The following is a 17312-nucleotide window of genomic DNA, read 5'->3' on the forward strand; positions in this document are numbered from 1 at the left end:
CACTGAGCCTCTCTTGCAAGACCAGGCGTGAGACTAAGATTTGATGGTGCAGCTGCACCTTCCCTCTCAAACAAGCACCCCAAAAGGTCTCTGAATTAAGTGAGGGTTTTTTAGGATGCCAACTTATTAGCAGACGCCGCCTGTTTAGCTGCGGTGCCTACTCAGGGATGAACAGATCTTGAGGACAGATGCTCCTGGAAGAGCCAGAGCGCAGAGCTTTCACGGCCTTCTCACTTTCATTGAATATAGAGCATTCATCTGCAGCTTCTTCGCTTCTTCCCAGAGCTGCGTGATCGCGCTCTCAAGGCTGCCTTAAAAAGCTCTCTTAGGAGGGTTCCTTGTATCTGCGCACGGGATCCCGGCCCACGGAGTGGTGGGAAAGAGCTAAAACTTTCCATATCCCCCATTTTAAAAAAAAAAAAAGACATAAAATACAGGCCGATCCCAATAGCCCTGAACCCCAGAGGTGGCTCGTGGAGCTCCTACCCATTGGCGAGACGCACGGGGCTGACCCGCATCTCCAGCCGCGCTGCGATGAGCCCCCCCGCACCTCGTTTATTTTTGTATTTACTAAATAATTTAAGAATTCATTTAGTCCAGGTCTTTTACTGGCTTCTCCGTTTGAAATTTGGCAGTGGAGTTTTGCAAATCGGAGACCTGAGGTATGAAATCGAGCCCGTGGAGAACTCCTCGACGTTTCAACACCTCATTTACCGAAGGGCGTCGGAGGGCGGCTCATGTCGGCTGTGCCAAGCGCCCGAGGAGCACAAAGACCCTCTGCCCGAAGACGGAGAACCCGCAAACGGGAGTCGTAACATCCTCGTTATCGAAGTAAGGGCTCCCCATCCGCTCGCGTCGGTGTTTGTCGTGGCTCAGCCCCCGCCGGCAACTCGGCACCCCACAGCCGCTCGCTCGCCGCCCCCAGCCCCGTGGGACGGGGGAGAGAATCGGATGAGAAAAAGCAAGAGGGAAAAACACTTGTGGGTTGAGATAAGAGCGGTTTAATAATTAAAATAAGATAATAATGATGATTATTATAGTAATAACAATAATGATAATATAATAAGGAAAAGGGAAAAAGGGGAAAACCAGAAGCACAAGCGACACAACCGCTCACCACCCGCCGACCGACGCTGCCCGTCCCCGAGCCGCGATCGCTGCCTCCCACCCCCAGCCAGCTCCCCCAGTAACACACTGGGCATGACGTTACACGGTATGGAACATCCCTGTGGCCAGTTTGATCAGCTCTCTCGGCTGTGCCCCCTCCCCTCCCGGCTGCTCGTGCCCCCGGCAGAGCCCGGGGAGCTGGAAAAGCCCTTGGCTAGTACAAGCCCGGCCCAGCAACAGCCAAACATCGGTGTGTTATCAGCAGTTTCCATCCTCAGCCCAAAGCACAGCACTGGGCCAGCTGCAGGGAATTAAATTAACTCTATCCCAGCTAAAACCATGGCAGTGTTGCACGCTCGTGTGAATACATACAGTTACGTTAAATGCTGGGAGCGATCCGGCCATAGGGAAAATTTCTGTTGCGTTTATAAAAGCACGGCAGGGGCTTCACACTGCAAAGCACCTGCAGGTCTGGGAGCAAACAGGATTTCTGTATAGTGACGATGAGCAAAGCGCCCTCACATGGTATGGAAACCACACCTATAAGCATCATACTGTGAAATTACGGCCCCATTTTGCTTCTGGGGGAGCGTTAGGTGGTGCCCTGCCAGGTGCAGATCATCCTGCCCTGGGTTTGCTTCTCTCCTGAGATCCCTGCCTGCCTGGAAGCTCATCTCACAAACCCTGAGAAAAATATTCACGTCTTTAAAAAATGGTGGTTGAAATGGAAGTGGAAACCAGAATTTTTATTTTAATACAGCAATAAAGAGGTGCCATGTCTGTCAGCTCCAGAGGTAACAGCAGCTGAAGGCTGTAATAAGCAAATCTCAAATTATTAATTATTTTTAAAGGCAGCTGGATAATGTGTCTAAGCGAGCTGTGATCAGAAGCTATAGAAGCGATGATTTCAAGCGTTACTGACTTTCCATTGTAGATCATCTATTGGCAATCCAGTATTTTACTGCCTGGTAGACTCATGGACCTGGGGTCTGCATCCAGAGCTCCTCCCTCCAGACCCTCTTCTCGCGGGGCTGCCCAGCCGAAGAGCCCGGGAAGGACACAGCTTGGCGGGCGGGGGGTGCTCGGGGGGGTGGGTGCCTTCAGCCCCTCCGACAGCAGGCCTGAGCTCCATCGCAAAGGATCACAGGTTGGAAGGGACCCCAGGAGGTCTCAGGTTGAGCCTCCTCCTCCTCCACGCAGGGTCAGCTCTGAGGTCAAACCAGGTCGCTCAGGGCTTTATCCAGCCGGATCTTGAAGACCCCCAAGGATGGAGACTGCACGACCCCTCCGGGCAACCTCCTGCAGTGCTCGAATCCTCCTCATCAGTGTGTCAGAAATGGATGCTCTGAGGATGTAATTCCCTTTTTCTAGAGCAACCTCCGAACACCCTCCCGTGCCCCGACCGTGCCGCCTGCCCCTTAACCCCAGAGGGACGTGGAGGTGCAGGTCCCTGGGGCCACGGCTGGGTGCCCCCCTCCCGGCAGCCGTTTCTGCTGAAGTCTTGTGAGCACTGAGTAAGGGGAAGGTTACGCCACCTGCCTTCGCTGACGCTACTCCTGCTCCTACACCCTATTTCTTTGCTTTTCTTTTCCCTCACCGAGTAGCAGAGTAATCTCGAGTCTCATCACGGTTCATCGTACCTCCCTGACGGAGCTGTTCGTAACCCTGCCAGCACGCTGTGTCAACCGCAGGCTGCCGGGACAGACGGCCAACAGTTTCTGCTCTGGCTCTGGCTCCCTTGGGACTGCACTTAATGCATCGTTGCACCTCGGCAATAAAGATCAGCGGCTGCTCCCTCTGCGCCTCTAGCTAGCGTTCACCTTGTAATAAGCAAATCTGAACGCTACTGCCCCGGTTTGCTTAAATTGCACACCAAAAAAAAGCCTTAGCGATGTCAAAACATACACATTTGCCGGTTCTCTTCTCTTCAGAAACACGGTTTCCATGTTATCAAAGGAAATGAGCTCTTCTGGCACCACTTGATGGTGGATATTACCGACGCGGTTGTTTTCAGAAACACCTTCTTTGGAAAAATAGTTGATTTGCTTTGATTTGGGGATGCTTTTAGAGCTTGTGAGGACGCTTGTCGTTGCTGTTCCGGCTTTCGAAAGAGCTGAGATGAAATGTTATTTCCGTACCTACAAGTGCGGATTATTTGCAGCGACGGTCTGGCCTACGCCGGCGCACCGTGATTGCAGCCCGTGAAAGAAATAGAGAGTGTCATTCAGAGATGCCGCCTCCTGATAATAATATGAAGCACTCGGATGAAAGAATTACTTATCAGCTCCCATGGAAGAAATATAGTTTTATAAATTGCTACAATTTTACTGAATTTACTGAGAACCTGCCAGGGAAAGAGGATAATTTATAATAATAATAAAGTGGCATTTGTTCAGATTCCCCACGCTTAAAGCACTTAAGCAATAGCATTTTTTTAGCCGTGCGTACAACAGCCAAACCATTTAGAGAGTTGTCTTCTTGAGAGATAGCAACTCCTCCTCCTCTCCTCTACCACCAAAACTCCCAGGAACCACGCAAGAGAAATACCAGCATGTCTTCCTCCTTCCCGCCTCAGCCAGCGCCAAAGCTAACACCCAGGCTTTTGTAGGACCAGCTTCTTTTTGTCCCCGTTACTTGGCCTAATCTGCAGCTCTCGGGTGCCCTCGCAGTCTCACTGAGCAATACCGTGCTCAGCAGAGAGGAATAACCCCCCCAGATTTCCCACTAACCGATCGCTACCAGCAATTAACGTGCTGGACGTACAAAATGTAGGCGTCAACGAGCTCTACCCAGCCCAAGGCCGAGCGCGTCGCACTTAGAGCAGGTTTTAACTACGGAGCCGCCCACGCAGAGGTGAATGTGCAAAGGGCACAAGCAAGGCATACTAAAAACCTTCTTCCCGGAGGCTGCTGGGTCCCAGGCGCAGGACACGGTGCCTCGCACAGGCGGGGTCTATCGGTGGGCAGGCTCCCATTGCCTGTATTACCTAGGCGTGCTGGGCAAAACGAAGCAAAACTAAGCAAGGGTTATTTTAGTGGCTTTCACGTGGCTTGAACAATTTCAGGTCGGGACCGGTTTTTACCTGCAGTTCTCTGTTTACCCTCCGGGTTTCTAGCACTGAGCTGCCTGATGCAGGTAGCTCGTGTTGACCCCACTCAACTGTCCCTTTGACGCTGTTTTTGTGGTGCCAGATTTAATGATTAAAACCCGGTCTGAGCACGTGCAAAAGTCTGTGGCTCACAGAGAGCTGGTTTAACATGAGTGACACCAGGTAATCCCCCTGCCACCCAGAAAACCCCACCCACAATTGCGTTCTGTCTCTCAATCCCCCTGCCCTCGCCCTGATTACTCATTACACTCATTAACCCTCCTCTAATGCATAACTGCTCCGTCTTCTTGTACTTAAGGGAAGTTCTGGATTACTTTGAGTGACACCACCTTGGTTTTTGCAACGCAAAGCTTCAAAGCTCCCGAACGTACCTCAATAACCGCAGCGCGATGTGTTTGCTTCCAGGAGGTTCCTGGTCTTCAGAGCCTGCCCGTGCCCACCAGATACCTGGAGCTGGCTCTGATCACAAACAAAGAGCTGGTAAGCGTCGGAAATCACCGCCGTGCCGTGGCCATCGGGTTATAGCGGAGGTAGCCCTTGGCCTTCAGCGTTGTAACGTAGCCCTTCTCCCCTTCCAGTTTAAAGTTAACGACTACAACGAAACCCTGATGCTACATCTGTTCATTTCCATAAGCAACCTCCTGAACACGGTGAGTTTTAATGACGTGGTAAATACGATTGCCATTCTGCTCCGTTGGTTGTGTCTAACCCACCTCCCCGGGAGAGAGGTGAATGATCCGTGCCTGACGGCAGCTACTCTACCAGGAGCCAATGTGTTCCTCAGTGCTATAAAACCCGCTTCAACGGTTGAAAAACTGCTTCAAATGTGAGTGAAGTCAGATTAAAAATAGTTTTGAAATCATCCCAGTAAAATGGTTGATTTGCAAGTGTGCTGGGGGGCGGCTGGGGGAGCTGGGGGGGTTTAGCCTGGAGAAGAGGGGGCTGAGGGGAGCCCTTCTCGCTCTCTGCAGCTGCCTGAGAGGGGCTGGAGTGAGGGGGGGGCTGGTCTCTGCTCCCAAGTCACCAGTGACAGGGCGAGAGGGAACGGCCTCAGGCTGCGTCAGGGGAGGTTTAGGTTGGGTGTGAGGGAAAATGCCTTCCCTGCCAGAGGGGTCAGGCCCTGGCACAGGCTGCCCAGAGAGGTGGGGGAGTCCCCGTCCCTGGGGGGGTTCAACCACCGTGTAGCCGTGGGACTTGGGGCCATGGTTTAGGAGGCCTGGGGGTGTTGGGTTGGGGGTTGGCCTTGATGGTCCGAGAGGTCTTTTCCAACCTTAATGATTCTGTGATTCTATGAATACGCATTATTGTTACTAAATGCTTCTGCAGCTCATTACGACCTTCCCTTCCCTTCCTCCTCTCCTTGCTCTGAGCCCTCCAGAAGAGGACATGAGTTTTCACCTTCTGCCGCTCCTGTGTAAATACACCAACAAGGCACCGGCGCCGCAGCCACGAGGCGCTCAGAGATGAGCTACACAGAAACCTCCATTCCATTCATATAACGCATGAAAACAAATGCTCACGCTCTTTCAGCTTTAGCAAGAGCCCGGTTCTCGCAGGGGCAACGCGGAGGCGAGCGCGGCGCCCGGGGTCGCTGCACGCCCCGGGGGCTGCGGGGGGGTGCAAGCTCTCGCGTCTTCCAGGTGTACGAGCCCATGAAGCTGCAGATCATCATCAGCGCGGTGGAGATGTGGACCAGGACGGACCAGGTGACGACCGCCCGCAGCCTGGCCCGGACGCTGCAGCTTTTTGCCGCGCGGTGTCAGAGGGATGCTGCCGGTCGCATTAACTACGACCACATCCAGTTACTGCTGTAAGGGTCTTGTGTTTAATCACATACCGGCTGTGGGGAGATAAGCAGGGACCCACAGCACTTTCATCTCTTTCTTCTTCTAATTTTTACATATATATGCTGATACGTCTTTTGTCCTGGTGATATCTTGTGGAAGAAAATTGTAACAGCTTAATCCGTCCATGTACTAACCAGCGTGTATTTGTCACGTGAATTGCAACGAGAATTCCCTTTTCCCTTCCACTGCCCTCTTTTATATTTTCCCACACATGTACACACAGGCAGAGTGCAGAGCTTATTTCCAATTTTGATACAGTTGTCTGTAGCTGAATCATTTTAGTCTCATTTTTAGTTTTTACTCACTTTTATATATACAAGCCACTCGTTTCCTAGATACAATTATTCATTGTTACATGGTTTACAACGTAGTTTTTCAGTTAAACCTGATCAAGGTTAAACCTGATCAGTTTTTCAGTTAAACCTGACCAAGGTTAAACCTGATCTATTTTCCAGTTAAACCCGATCAAGGTCAAACCTGATCAATTTTTCAGTTAAACCTGATCAAGGGATTTAGAGCTCAAACTGCGAGACACTTAATGACTTATTTCACTCATTTGCTTTTAAAGACCTGGCACCTTGTTTCTGTTTTGCCTGTTCCTTTTTCCTTTATTCTGGGGGAGAGAAACGTTCTGCACAAACAACATCCACATCTCAAAATTTATCGAGCATTTCTTATTTCAAATTCAACATATTATATTGCCAAATCCTTTAAAAATAATTTTGAATAATTATATTTTATTGAAACGGCCTATAGGCCACTCTTCCCTTTAAAGTAGGGAGGAGGCAACGAGTTTCAAACCGTGGCTCTGCCTCCTTAGCACGATGCGTCGCTGGGCTTGCACCCCTGCTCCGTGGGTACCAGCCTGGCTGCACACGGGGCTCCCGTGGGAGAAACAGGTGATGCTGGGCTTTTCTTCAGGAAAGGAGCTCCTTGTTACCCAAAAACGTTATTTTCCAGCTGTAATTCAGGTGATGCAGCCCATCAGAAATGCTCCGAGGGCTGGAGCCCCTCTGCTGCGAGGCCGGGCTGGGAGAGCTGGGGTTGTTCAGCCTGGGGAAGAGAAGGCTGCGGGGAGACCTTATTGCGGCCCCCCAGGGCTTAAAGGGGGGCTGCAGGAAGGGTGGGGGCGACCTCTTTAGCAAGGCCTGCTGTGACAGGCCAAGGGGGGATGGTTTGAAACTAAAGGAGGGGAGATTCAGACTGGATCGAAGGGAGAAATGTTTTACGCTGAGGGTGGTGAGACACTGGCCCAGGGTGCCCCGAGAGGTGGTCGATGCCCCATCCCTGGGCACATCCCAGGTGAGGCTGGACGGGCTCTGAGCGACCTGATGGAGCTGAAGATGTCCCTGCCCGTGGCAGGGGGTTGGACTGGATGAGCTTGGAAGGTCCCTTCCCACCCAGACTATTCCTGGATTCTATGATCATTGAGGCAAAGTTGTTCTGCATTTCTTTAATGTTCAAACTTTCCCGCTGCAGTGGCCAGCACTACAAGGAACGGGGATTTGCCTGGAAGGGGACAATGTGCCAGATGAACTCCATGGGTGTCGTCTCGGTAAGGGGAGACCTCGCGGGTTTGCACTGCCCGAAAGGAAAAACAAACCTTTTGTGTTCACAGTGAACCTTGGGAGTTAATGCTACGTAACTCCTGGGCTCAGGCTTCTACCAATTAGCAGGTAACACCTAAACCGGGCATCTGAAGGAGGTGATGCTGGTCTTGGTTTTGCCATTTCTTAAAGGAGATGAGACAGTGAAAGCCAATTCTCCAGCACTTCCCCAGACCAACCCTTTACGGGTCCTTCGGTTTCCCTCATTGGTTGTTTGCCAGGGCAAATCCCCACCTAGCACAATTTTCACAATTTCTGAGCTCGACATTGAAAATCTAGATCTGAAGATCTCCACAACATACATTGACTCAAGAAAAACACGGACCTGTGGTTTTCCTTCCTGCCTGCAGTTCCCCGGCCACGACACCATCAGCGATGTGATGACGCTGGCCCACGAGATAGGCCACAGCTTGGGCTTCAGCCACGACGACGCAAAAAAATTTCAGGACAAATTCTGCAATTGCAACTGCGCCCACAGAGGATGCATCATGCGAACATCCCCGGGGTAAGCAAAGCTCGGTTCTCCCTACATCACAGCGAGGGTGAGATTTGGGTCGTTGCCTTCAGCTCTCCACCTCTGAGCAACCGCTGCGTTTCTGTAGGGGGTTGCGTACGTCCATTCCTCCGCAGCATCTTTTAATCTTCAACCTCAACTTGGCAGAGGATTGGGAGTCTAAGCAGCCCCTGCTGTGTGCAGGTGGTTGGACCAGGGAATTCCAGAGGTCCCTTCCAGCCTAAATTACTCTACAATGAGTCATCAAGTGAAAATAGTTATTTAGATATTACAAGAGACACCAATTCTCCCAGAAAAGTTGGGTTCTTTGGCTCCACTGGTCACAGTACAACTGATCACTTCTTTTCCTCTGCTTAGTGACAGGGCGAGAGGGAACGGCCTCAAGCTGCGTCAGGGGAGGTTTAGGTTGGGTGTGAGGGAAAATGCCTTCCCTGCCAGAGCGGTCAGGCCCTGGCACAGGCTGCCCAGAGAGGTGGGGGAGTCACCGTCCCTGGGGGGGGTTCAACCACCGTGTAGCCGTGGGACTTGGGGCCATGGTTTAGGAGGCCTGGGGGTGTTGGGTTGGGGGTTGGCCTTGATGACCCGAGAGGTCTTTTCCCACCTTGATGATTCTGTGATTCTATGATTTCTCCAAGTAATGGTTGCTTTTGGCTTCTTCATAGCTGTGTTTTGATGCCTCCTGCAGATGTATGGGTTACGGCATCCCCTCCTCTTACACTGGTTCTTTACAATTGCTACCCATGAAAATGCATCTTCCAGAAAAGGTGCGTCGTGTATAAGGAGCTGCTCCTCACACCTGCCCTCTCGATACATGACCAGCATGAAGAAAAATAATTCCACTAATTAATTAATCCCCTGTGAAGGATATTTGCTAGACGTCAGCTTCTGTTGTTTCCGCATCAGAGAAACCACACAATACTGCAGGAACATCCCTGTGGTCAGCTCCAAGTACTGCTGATAATACAATGTCTTTAGAAATTACTCATTCCCCCTAGCACTAGAGGTCTGCCCAGCACGCAGCGAACTTCAGCAGGCAGCGAAAGTTGCCTCATGGCAGATTTGTTTGCTTCCAAATCCTAAGACACTTTTCTTGGTGTGAGGCAGTCTTCACCTCCACGTCACCCTCAGCAATGCACATACTGAAGCAACGAGGACACATGCAAAGTATTTGACCCTTATCTTCATCAGAGACCAACTAAGCCTCCCCGAAGACGTGAATGATTTGAGAAACTGAAGTCTCCTAGCAGATTTGTCCGAGCTTTCAATAACATCAGCATTGCAACAGCCTTTCAGGGCGGTCACCCGCAGTCCTGCTTCTCCCCGTGGTGGTCCCTCCCATCCCGTCACCTCCTTGGCGACCTCAAGGTGCCGGAGGACCCAGCACTCAAGTGAAAACCTCAGCGAGTCACAGCACTGTGTTTCACCGCTCTCTGATCCTGCAGCTTTTGCTGCCATCCATTCAAACAGTAACCCTGTTATCCCAATGTACCCATTAAATTCGTTTCCAAACCTCTCACTTTAGGCAACAGTCCTTCCAGAATTCCTAAACGGCGATTAACCGACGTGTTCAGACAAGCGGCTTCCATCTCGGCTGCAGCGACTTCCATGCCTACCTTTATGCATAACACCAGCAATTCTATTTCTGACTCATCCATCCTCCCACCTGCTTCTCGCCTATCCCCTGATGTCAGTTCTTATTCCCCATCACTCCTGTCCGCCCGGCACCCTGGGGGTATGTCAGCCCTGAGCCCTTTCAGGGATGCCTCCACAGCCTTGTTCCGTGTTCGAGTCGCTCTGCTGCGCCATGAGCGCTGCCTGACATCACGCCTACCAAAGCTGAAGGCAAGCTCTCATTTACTTTTGGGCCACGTCTACATTTGCTTTGACATAGAATAATAGAATCTTTAAGGTTGGAAAAGACCTCTAGGATCATCAAGTCCAACCATCAACCAATATCTGCATCATGCTCGCTACGTTACCTTCTTACTTCAGCTTCCTTCTTCATTTGTAGGCTCACTAACTGCATTCGGTTTCTCTTTTTAAATCCTCTATAAGGGATAACTCAGCGTCACATCTGGAACTTCTCACACCCGCGCTCCGCATGGTTTGTGAGTAGCCGTCATTGATTTGAGAAGCTAGGCGTGGATCATAGAGGAGAGAAAATAGGCTTATTCCCCCTAAAACTGCCCATATTCCTCTTTGCTAGTTAATCTATCTGTTCTTTGAGTCCTTCAATTACTTTATGTATATGGTATGGTTATATATAATATTTTTTTTCTTACAGATCTTGCTTGGCGTTCAGTAACTGCACTATGGGAGAATACTATGATGAAGTAAGAAGAAAAAATCTACCCTGTCTACTCAACATACCTTCTTTAAAGCCATTTCTTCTTGAACTCTGCGGCAACGGTGTCTTGGAAAAGGAGGAAGAATGCGATTGTGGCAGTGACGAGGTAAGCAATTAAATATTTCACCACAATTTACGGGTTAGAGTAGTGTTAGCAAAACTGTGGTGGTTTTGCAGCCATAAAAGCTCCCTGAGTCATGGGAATAAATCATCTTTGAAGTGTTACATGTTGAAACGGGCACACTGGCTTCCTCTTCTGTGAATTCCCTTGAAGCACGGATCTGACCAAATATGGCTTTATTTGTGGGCAAAATACGCATGGTATGTGTAAACAGATGCAGAGCATTTCTAGAGGTAAATCTGGGGTTTATTCCACGGCTACGGGGGAACCTTTCATGGCAGAGTCCGTGCGGAGCTAACGGTGGACCCCGTCTGCAAGTGCCTGATCAGGAGTCACGCTGCTGGGACACAGCTGAGACCTCCCCGCAGCCCACCCACAGGGAAGGGTGTTTTCCCTCTGGCTGTACTCACGGTCGTAAGAATTGGGGGTCTGAAGAAACGAAAAGTGTCCGATCAGTGCTGCGGCCAAAGTGGAAGACTCTGCAGAAGGAACATGTCTTTGCCTCCAAGCCGCTCTACGTACAAGCAAGATATGAGCACTTGCATCTTCTTGTCTGTAAAATGAGAGTTCTTCTATTTCTGTTCTTTCTCAGAGTATATTTACCCAGAAGACCATGAACGAAGTGTTTTTCTGAAGTACTTGCACGCTGGTATCTTCGCAGCTCTAATTCCAGGAGCCATACGCTTGTGACACTGCGGAAAATTTTAGTTTTCCAGTGGAAACTCGTTTGCGTTTCGTGTGATCGTTATTTGGACGAAGCTCCTGCAGCTTCATCAAAGCTCAGCCTTTGCGCCGACGCTTCCCACGTAGAGCGATTGGCACGCGTTCGATATCCAGGCTTGGGCTGAACATCCTGCACCGTGCTGATAAAGAGGATTCACCTGCTTTAAAAAATTACACTAGAAGAAACCGAACCCTACCACCTACAGCCCCCAGGACCCCGGTCTCTCCAACAGCTCGTCCCAGACCTCTTGTCCTCAGTCAGGCATTGGGCTCAGCCATACAAATGCCGTGAGGAGACGCTCTTTATCAGCCCCTTTTATCCCCTCTCCTTTCCGTTTTCCCACAATTCTCCCTCCCCAATCCACCTTAATGCCCCCCCCCGCCTTTGGTCCTTCCCGTAACCACCCCACACAAAGCCGTGCGCATCCCCACGTTCGCCCTAACGCACCCCACAAGGAGTTTCACACAATCCTACATCCCCTCGCAAATACCGCATTGTAACTTTGGCCTCTTCAGGAGACCCAAGGAAATCTTGTTTTCCATCAGCGTCCTGAGGGCTCTGGGCTTTGCTGATGTCCCCATTATCTCCTCTTCGTCACCGCTGCGTGATCAGTTCATCGCTGTTCCTGTCCCCTTTCCTTGTTTTTATGACAAAAAACCATTAAGCAGCTCTCCCTACAAAGCCGATGCCCTTACGTCCCAGGTATCCTTAAAATTCGAGTTACTGATTCTGTTTGTGACAAAGTTCAGGGTCCACCAGCTCTAGCACCTTGAATGATTCGGGATTGGGAATCAGAATGCTTAAGGAAATGACGGGTCGTTGCTGAGAGAGCTTTAAAATGGAAGTTAGGGAAGTATGAAAGAAGGGAAAAAATATAGAAAAGGAGACTGATCTCTCCCATTGTGCTCAGAGGGGTTCCCAGGTACTCTGGAAACATTAATGAACCTGTTCTTAGAGCTCCCCTGTGAAGCAGGTAGGTCGGCTGATTAACAGAGGAGGTGAGACGGAAGCACTAGTGTTGACAGAAGAACCCAAATTGTTTCAAAAGTGTCTACGCGCGGCGTATCTCCCCTCGACGCAGGGCTCCAGAGTTTGGAGAGTAGCGGTTTTCCCTTAACCTCCTTTAATTCTGTGTCTCTTAAGCTAGAGGAGGTGATCCAAAGTCATATGAAGATGGCATTATTTACTTCCAGGCATGCCTCCAAGAAGGATGCTGCTTCTCCTCCAGCTGCCTGCTCGCCCCGGGGGCTTCGTGCTACAGAGGCGAATGCTGTCACAAATGTCAGGTAAGTTCTAAGAGCAACAACCGCTATTGGCTTGGTGATGTAGGGTAAATCAATGATTTTATTGTTTTTCAGAGCTGTTAAGTGCTGTAATGTTTATTTCCTGCATTTCTCAGTATATCTGGTCAGAAAATACGCATAAACTTGACTGGAAACCACTCACGCTTAGGCAGAAAACAAATAGTTTAGAAACACTGAAATTACGTCAGACAAAAACCATCAGCAGGAGGAGCAAAGCGAGGGATTTAACGACAGAACCGACTAACCCGACACGGGCACTGGCGTCACGGACCAAACGTCCAACCACCACAGGCCTGGCTGAAAGGAAACAGATTGTAAAACCTCACTTACGTTTCTGCTGATTTTGAGCTTTTAGGGAAAATCCAGCAACACCGTGTTTGTAGAGACACTTCAGGGTCAACCTGAAATGCACAAACACCACCACGAGTCTCTGTGCCGGAATATCAGCAATCGCCGTGTGCAGTGTCTCAATTTCCACCGAACTGCAAGGACTTTAGACCCTTATGCCCCCCTCCAGTCCTTATTCTCCCTGACTTTTTTGCAAACTCAAGTTGCTGTTCTTTATCTTACACTTTTGGGGCATTCCCTAAGATTTCGCCACGCGGGTTTCAGTGGTTTGGGCCAGCGGCCCCGGAAAAATAAAATTCCATTCAAAACTGATTTTGTGGGTTTTTCTTTACAGTTTCAGCCAGCAGGAAAAATCTGCAGAGAGCATAGGAGCGTGTGTGATCTCCCCGAGTACTGCAACGGCTCTTCAGGGACCTGCCCCGCGGACGTTTTTAAGCAAGACGGGACCCCGTGTAGTGACAACGACCGCTGCTACGATGGGCACTGCCACAGCCACGAGGCGCAATGCAAAGCTTTATGTGGCAGAGGCAAGACTTCTCGTCCAAGGAACTGCCAGATCATCTCACCCGGCATTAGCCCCCACCTTCAGATAACACTTAACCTCGTGCCTCCTCCCCTTTCCCTGCCCTCCGCTTTAAAAACGTCTGGTTTTTCCACATTCGTGAAGATTCACCGTTTACTCTTTATCAGGCTTAGATAGCTGGGCCGGTTACTTGAGAATATAAGTAGGTGCATAAAATACTGCAGAACACTTCTAAAATGCGCCATGATTTTATAACAATAGCTATATATCCATATATATATATAAAAAAACATGTATTTAAAATATAGTATTGGACTCGACGAACTTAAGTGTCTTCTCCAACCTAAATGATTCTAGGATTCTACATATTTACAATCGCTAGGGTGAGAGAAAAGGAGGGTTTCTCGGGCAGCGGTTGTTGCGGTGCTGGTCAGGGACGTCCCATGCCCAGTGCGCAACGGGAAGGGCAGCCGTGGCCACCCTCATCCGTTTGCCAGCAGAGGGTCCCAGAAACAACGATGTGCTGGAGACAGCCGCTGCGATCACTGCTATGCCTCTGAAAGCAACCACGCCCTATAATCCGCCCGTCTAGATTTCCCCCAGTTCAGACCTGAAGCTTGATTGTGATTTTTTTTTGAATACCTGCCCACATCCTCTTTCAGATTATTTCAGTTCTGTAGGAAGCAACCAAACTTCCCCAGAGCAGGTGTGCTGCAGCTGCGGCAGAGCGGATCTGTTCTGCGCTCCCTTGTTAGCAATTGCAGTGGTGCCCACCACGATCTGAGCCCCAGGCGTCTTTATGAACCTACGAAAGTCTTCTGGAAGTAAAACCACGGTTCCCCTGTGATCTACCACATTTAGGAGAAGTTTGGAGTCTCTGGGAACCCCTGCACATGAAGACAGTAGCGTTTCTCATAAAAGGCATTGCTGGGAAAGGCAAGGATATTGATAAGGCAGAAAATTTTCATGTTTTGTCATCATTTTGACATGGGACACAGAGTCCCAGCGTGGTGGGGGCTGGAAGGGCCCTCTGGAGCTCACCCCATCCCACCCCTGCTGGAGCAGGCACCCCCAGAGCAGGGGCACAGGGCCGCGTCCAGGCGGGGGGTGAATGTCTCCAGGGAAGGGACCCCACAGCCTCTCTGGGCAGCCTGTGCCCCTGCTCTGGCACCCGCACAGCAAAGGGGTTTGTCCTCATGTTCAGGGGGAACTTCCCGTGTTCCAGCTTGTGCCCGTGGCCCCTTGGCCTGGCGTTGGGCACCGCTGAAAAGAGCCCGGCCCCATCCCCCTGACACCCGCCCTTCAGATATTTATAAGCACTGATGAGACCCCCCTCAGCCTTCTCCTCTCCAGGCTGAACAAGCCCAGGTCTCTCAGCCTTTCCTCCCAAGGGAGATGCTCCAGCCCCTGATCCCCTTGGCAGCTCTGCGCTGGCCTTGCTCCAGCAGCTCCCTGCCCTTCTGGAACTGGGGGGCCCAGGACTGGACACAAACCCACACCTCCAAGGGACACCGAAGTAACTGTCACGCCAACATTTACGTGGTGCTAATGTGGCCAGCAGCGATCTCAGCCACCTCTGCAGGACAGCTGGGAAGCCTGGCAGCTGGTTTTGCTTTGAGAACATTCTGGATGCTCATAAACTTGTAAAAAAGCCTGACAGGAGCCCTGCTGTGACCACGGGCTCTCCATGTTTTCCCTCAGTGCTCTGTTCCTCTTGTACAAGACTCGATGAATATAAAGATGCTCTGAAAAAACTGGGAGTCCCCTGGGTTAGAAATGGTTCTGCTTTACTGAAATCCAGATCTGTGAGCGGCGTCTGGGATCTAACAGGAATCAGCGTTGCAAATACTGAATGTAACGGTGGTGATTCTGGTTTCAGGGTAAATGTAAGATATATCGACCTGTGTCACAGAGCAAGATAGAATTTAAAAAAAAAAAAAAAAAAGAACACGTTTGGGAAAGGTTTTAGGCTTTTAATCCAATTTTAAGCTCTATGTTTTTCTGTATAAATGACCATGGTCTACTCTGGACATTGGTTGATCTCTCAGTGGCATCTCTCATTTAGCCACTTCATTCTCATTCTGGCCCAAAGAAGGACCTGAACTAAAAGAATGGGTGAAAAAAAATGCCCATAAAACACGGCAGGTCAAATGCAAACTGTGGTTGACTAGAACTTCGTTTCAGGAAAAAAAAATCGCAACAATCATCTTTAGGGATTACGGGGGGGCGCGTTTAGTCCCTGCCTCTCCATGAACATCTGTCTCCCTTTGCTCTCTCGCTCTGCAGCCGCCCACCGTGCCCTGCTGAGCTGCTTCAGGGAAGTGAATGCTCGAGGCGACCGGTGTGGGAACTGTGGCTGGAACGGGACATACTACACTACATGTCTGGAAGAGTAAGTGCTGGTGACTGGTGGTTACTGGTGTCCCCGTCCTGCCAGTAGCCAGGCAGAATCACAGAATCATGGAATGGTTTGGGTGGGAAGGGAGCTTAAAGCTCATCGAATCCAACCCCCTGCCACGGGCAGGGACATCTTCAGCTCCATCAGGTCGCTCAGAGCCCGTCCAGCCTCACCTGGGATGTGCCCAGGGATGGGGCATCGACCACCTCTCGGGGCAGCCTGGGCCAGTGTCTCACCACCCTCAGCGTAAAACATTTCTTCCTTATATGTATTCTGAATTTTCCCTCTTTTAGTTTCAAACCATCCCCCCTTGGCCTGTCACAGCAGGCCTTGCTAAAGAGGTCGCCCCCACCCATCCTACAGCCCCCCTTTAAGCCCTGAGAGGCCGCAATAAGGTCTCCCCGCAGCCTTCTCTTCCCCAGGCTGAACAACCCCAGCTCTCCCAGCCCGGCCTCGCAGCAGAGGGGCTCCAGCCCTCGGAGCATTTCTGTGCCCCCTCTGGCCCCGCTCCCACAGCCCCGTGTCTGTCCCGTGCTGAGGAGCCCCGAGCTGGAGGCGGCGCTGCAGGGGGGTCTCACAGAGCGGGGCAGGGGGGCAGCACCCCCTCCCTCGCCCTGCTGCCCGCGCTGCTGGGGATGCAGCCCCGGGCACGGGTGGGGGTCTGGGCTGCGAGCGCACGTTGCCGGCTCGTGTCCAGCTTTTCACCCCCAGCACCCCCAAGCCCTTCTCGGCAGGGCTGCCCTCCATCCCCCCATCCCCCAGCCTGTGTGGGTACCGGGGTGGCCCCAGCCCAGGGGCAGGACCTTGCACTTGGCCTTGTTGGGCATCGTGGGGTTCACATACTCCTCGAGCTCGCCCAGGTCTCTCTGGATGACATCCCGTCCCTCCGGCATCCCAGCTTGGTGCGACACCACTGCGCATTGCTGTACAAGGCATACGAACAGAACGCTGTTTCTAGGAGTTTTTCAGGTTTGGGGGTTTTTTTTGGTTCAGATTAAACACAGTAAGGGAGGCAAAAGCAAAAATGGTATTGGGAAACAGCACAGATTTTTATACAACTTGGAGGCTCTGCTAGGCTTTTCTGGTTGGTTTTCATAGACAAATGAGTGATGTACAAGCGTTGCTGAGAGCCTACTTGTACTAACAGTCAAAGTAGGGGAAAAAAAGCACATGGCAAGAGGAGGAATTTCTTTAGGTTGGGTTCTTCTTGCGCTTTATTTTCAACTCAGAAAGCTTAGTGAGGATGGTTTTCTTTTTTACAGGAACTTATGGGTTCTTCTTCTTTTCTTGTCCAGAACAGCCTTAAATCTTATCTCCTGGCATTAAGGGAAGTTCAGTGCATGGTACTTTCCAGCTTTCCTGC

General features: G+C 50.9%; 1 protein-coding gene across 1 annotated transcript in view; it reads left to right on the forward strand.

Annotated features, from left to right (window-relative positions):
• Positions 1–17312, forward strand: part of LOC135313234 (disintegrin and metalloproteinase domain-containing protein 9-like) — a 30979-nt gene that overhangs the window by 6386 nt on the left and 7281 nt on the right. The window contains exons 6-15 of the mRNA XM_064450815.1: positions 636–831; positions 4622–4696; positions 4795–4866; positions 5857–6026; positions 7543–7618; positions 8021–8175; positions 10469–10637; positions 12570–12662; positions 13363–13555; positions 15838–15943. Coding sequence (XP_064306885.1) covers positions 636–831; positions 4622–4696; positions 4795–4866; positions 5857–6026; positions 7543–7618; positions 8021–8175; positions 10469–10637; positions 12570–12662; positions 13363–13555; positions 15838–15943 — 1305 coding nt within the window. The remainder of the gene's footprint in view (positions 1–635; positions 832–4621; positions 4697–4794; positions 4867–5856; positions 6027–7542; positions 7619–8020; positions 8176–10468; positions 10638–12569; positions 12663–13362; positions 13556–15837; positions 15944–17312) is intronic.

The sequence above is a fragment of the Phalacrocorax carbo genome, chromosome 1 (assembly GCF_963921805.1).
Source record: "Phalacrocorax carbo chromosome 1, bPhaCar2.1, whole genome shotgun sequence".
In the NCBI taxonomy this organism is placed as follows: Eukaryota; Metazoa; Chordata; class Aves; order Suliformes; family Phalacrocoracidae; genus Phalacrocorax; species Phalacrocorax carbo.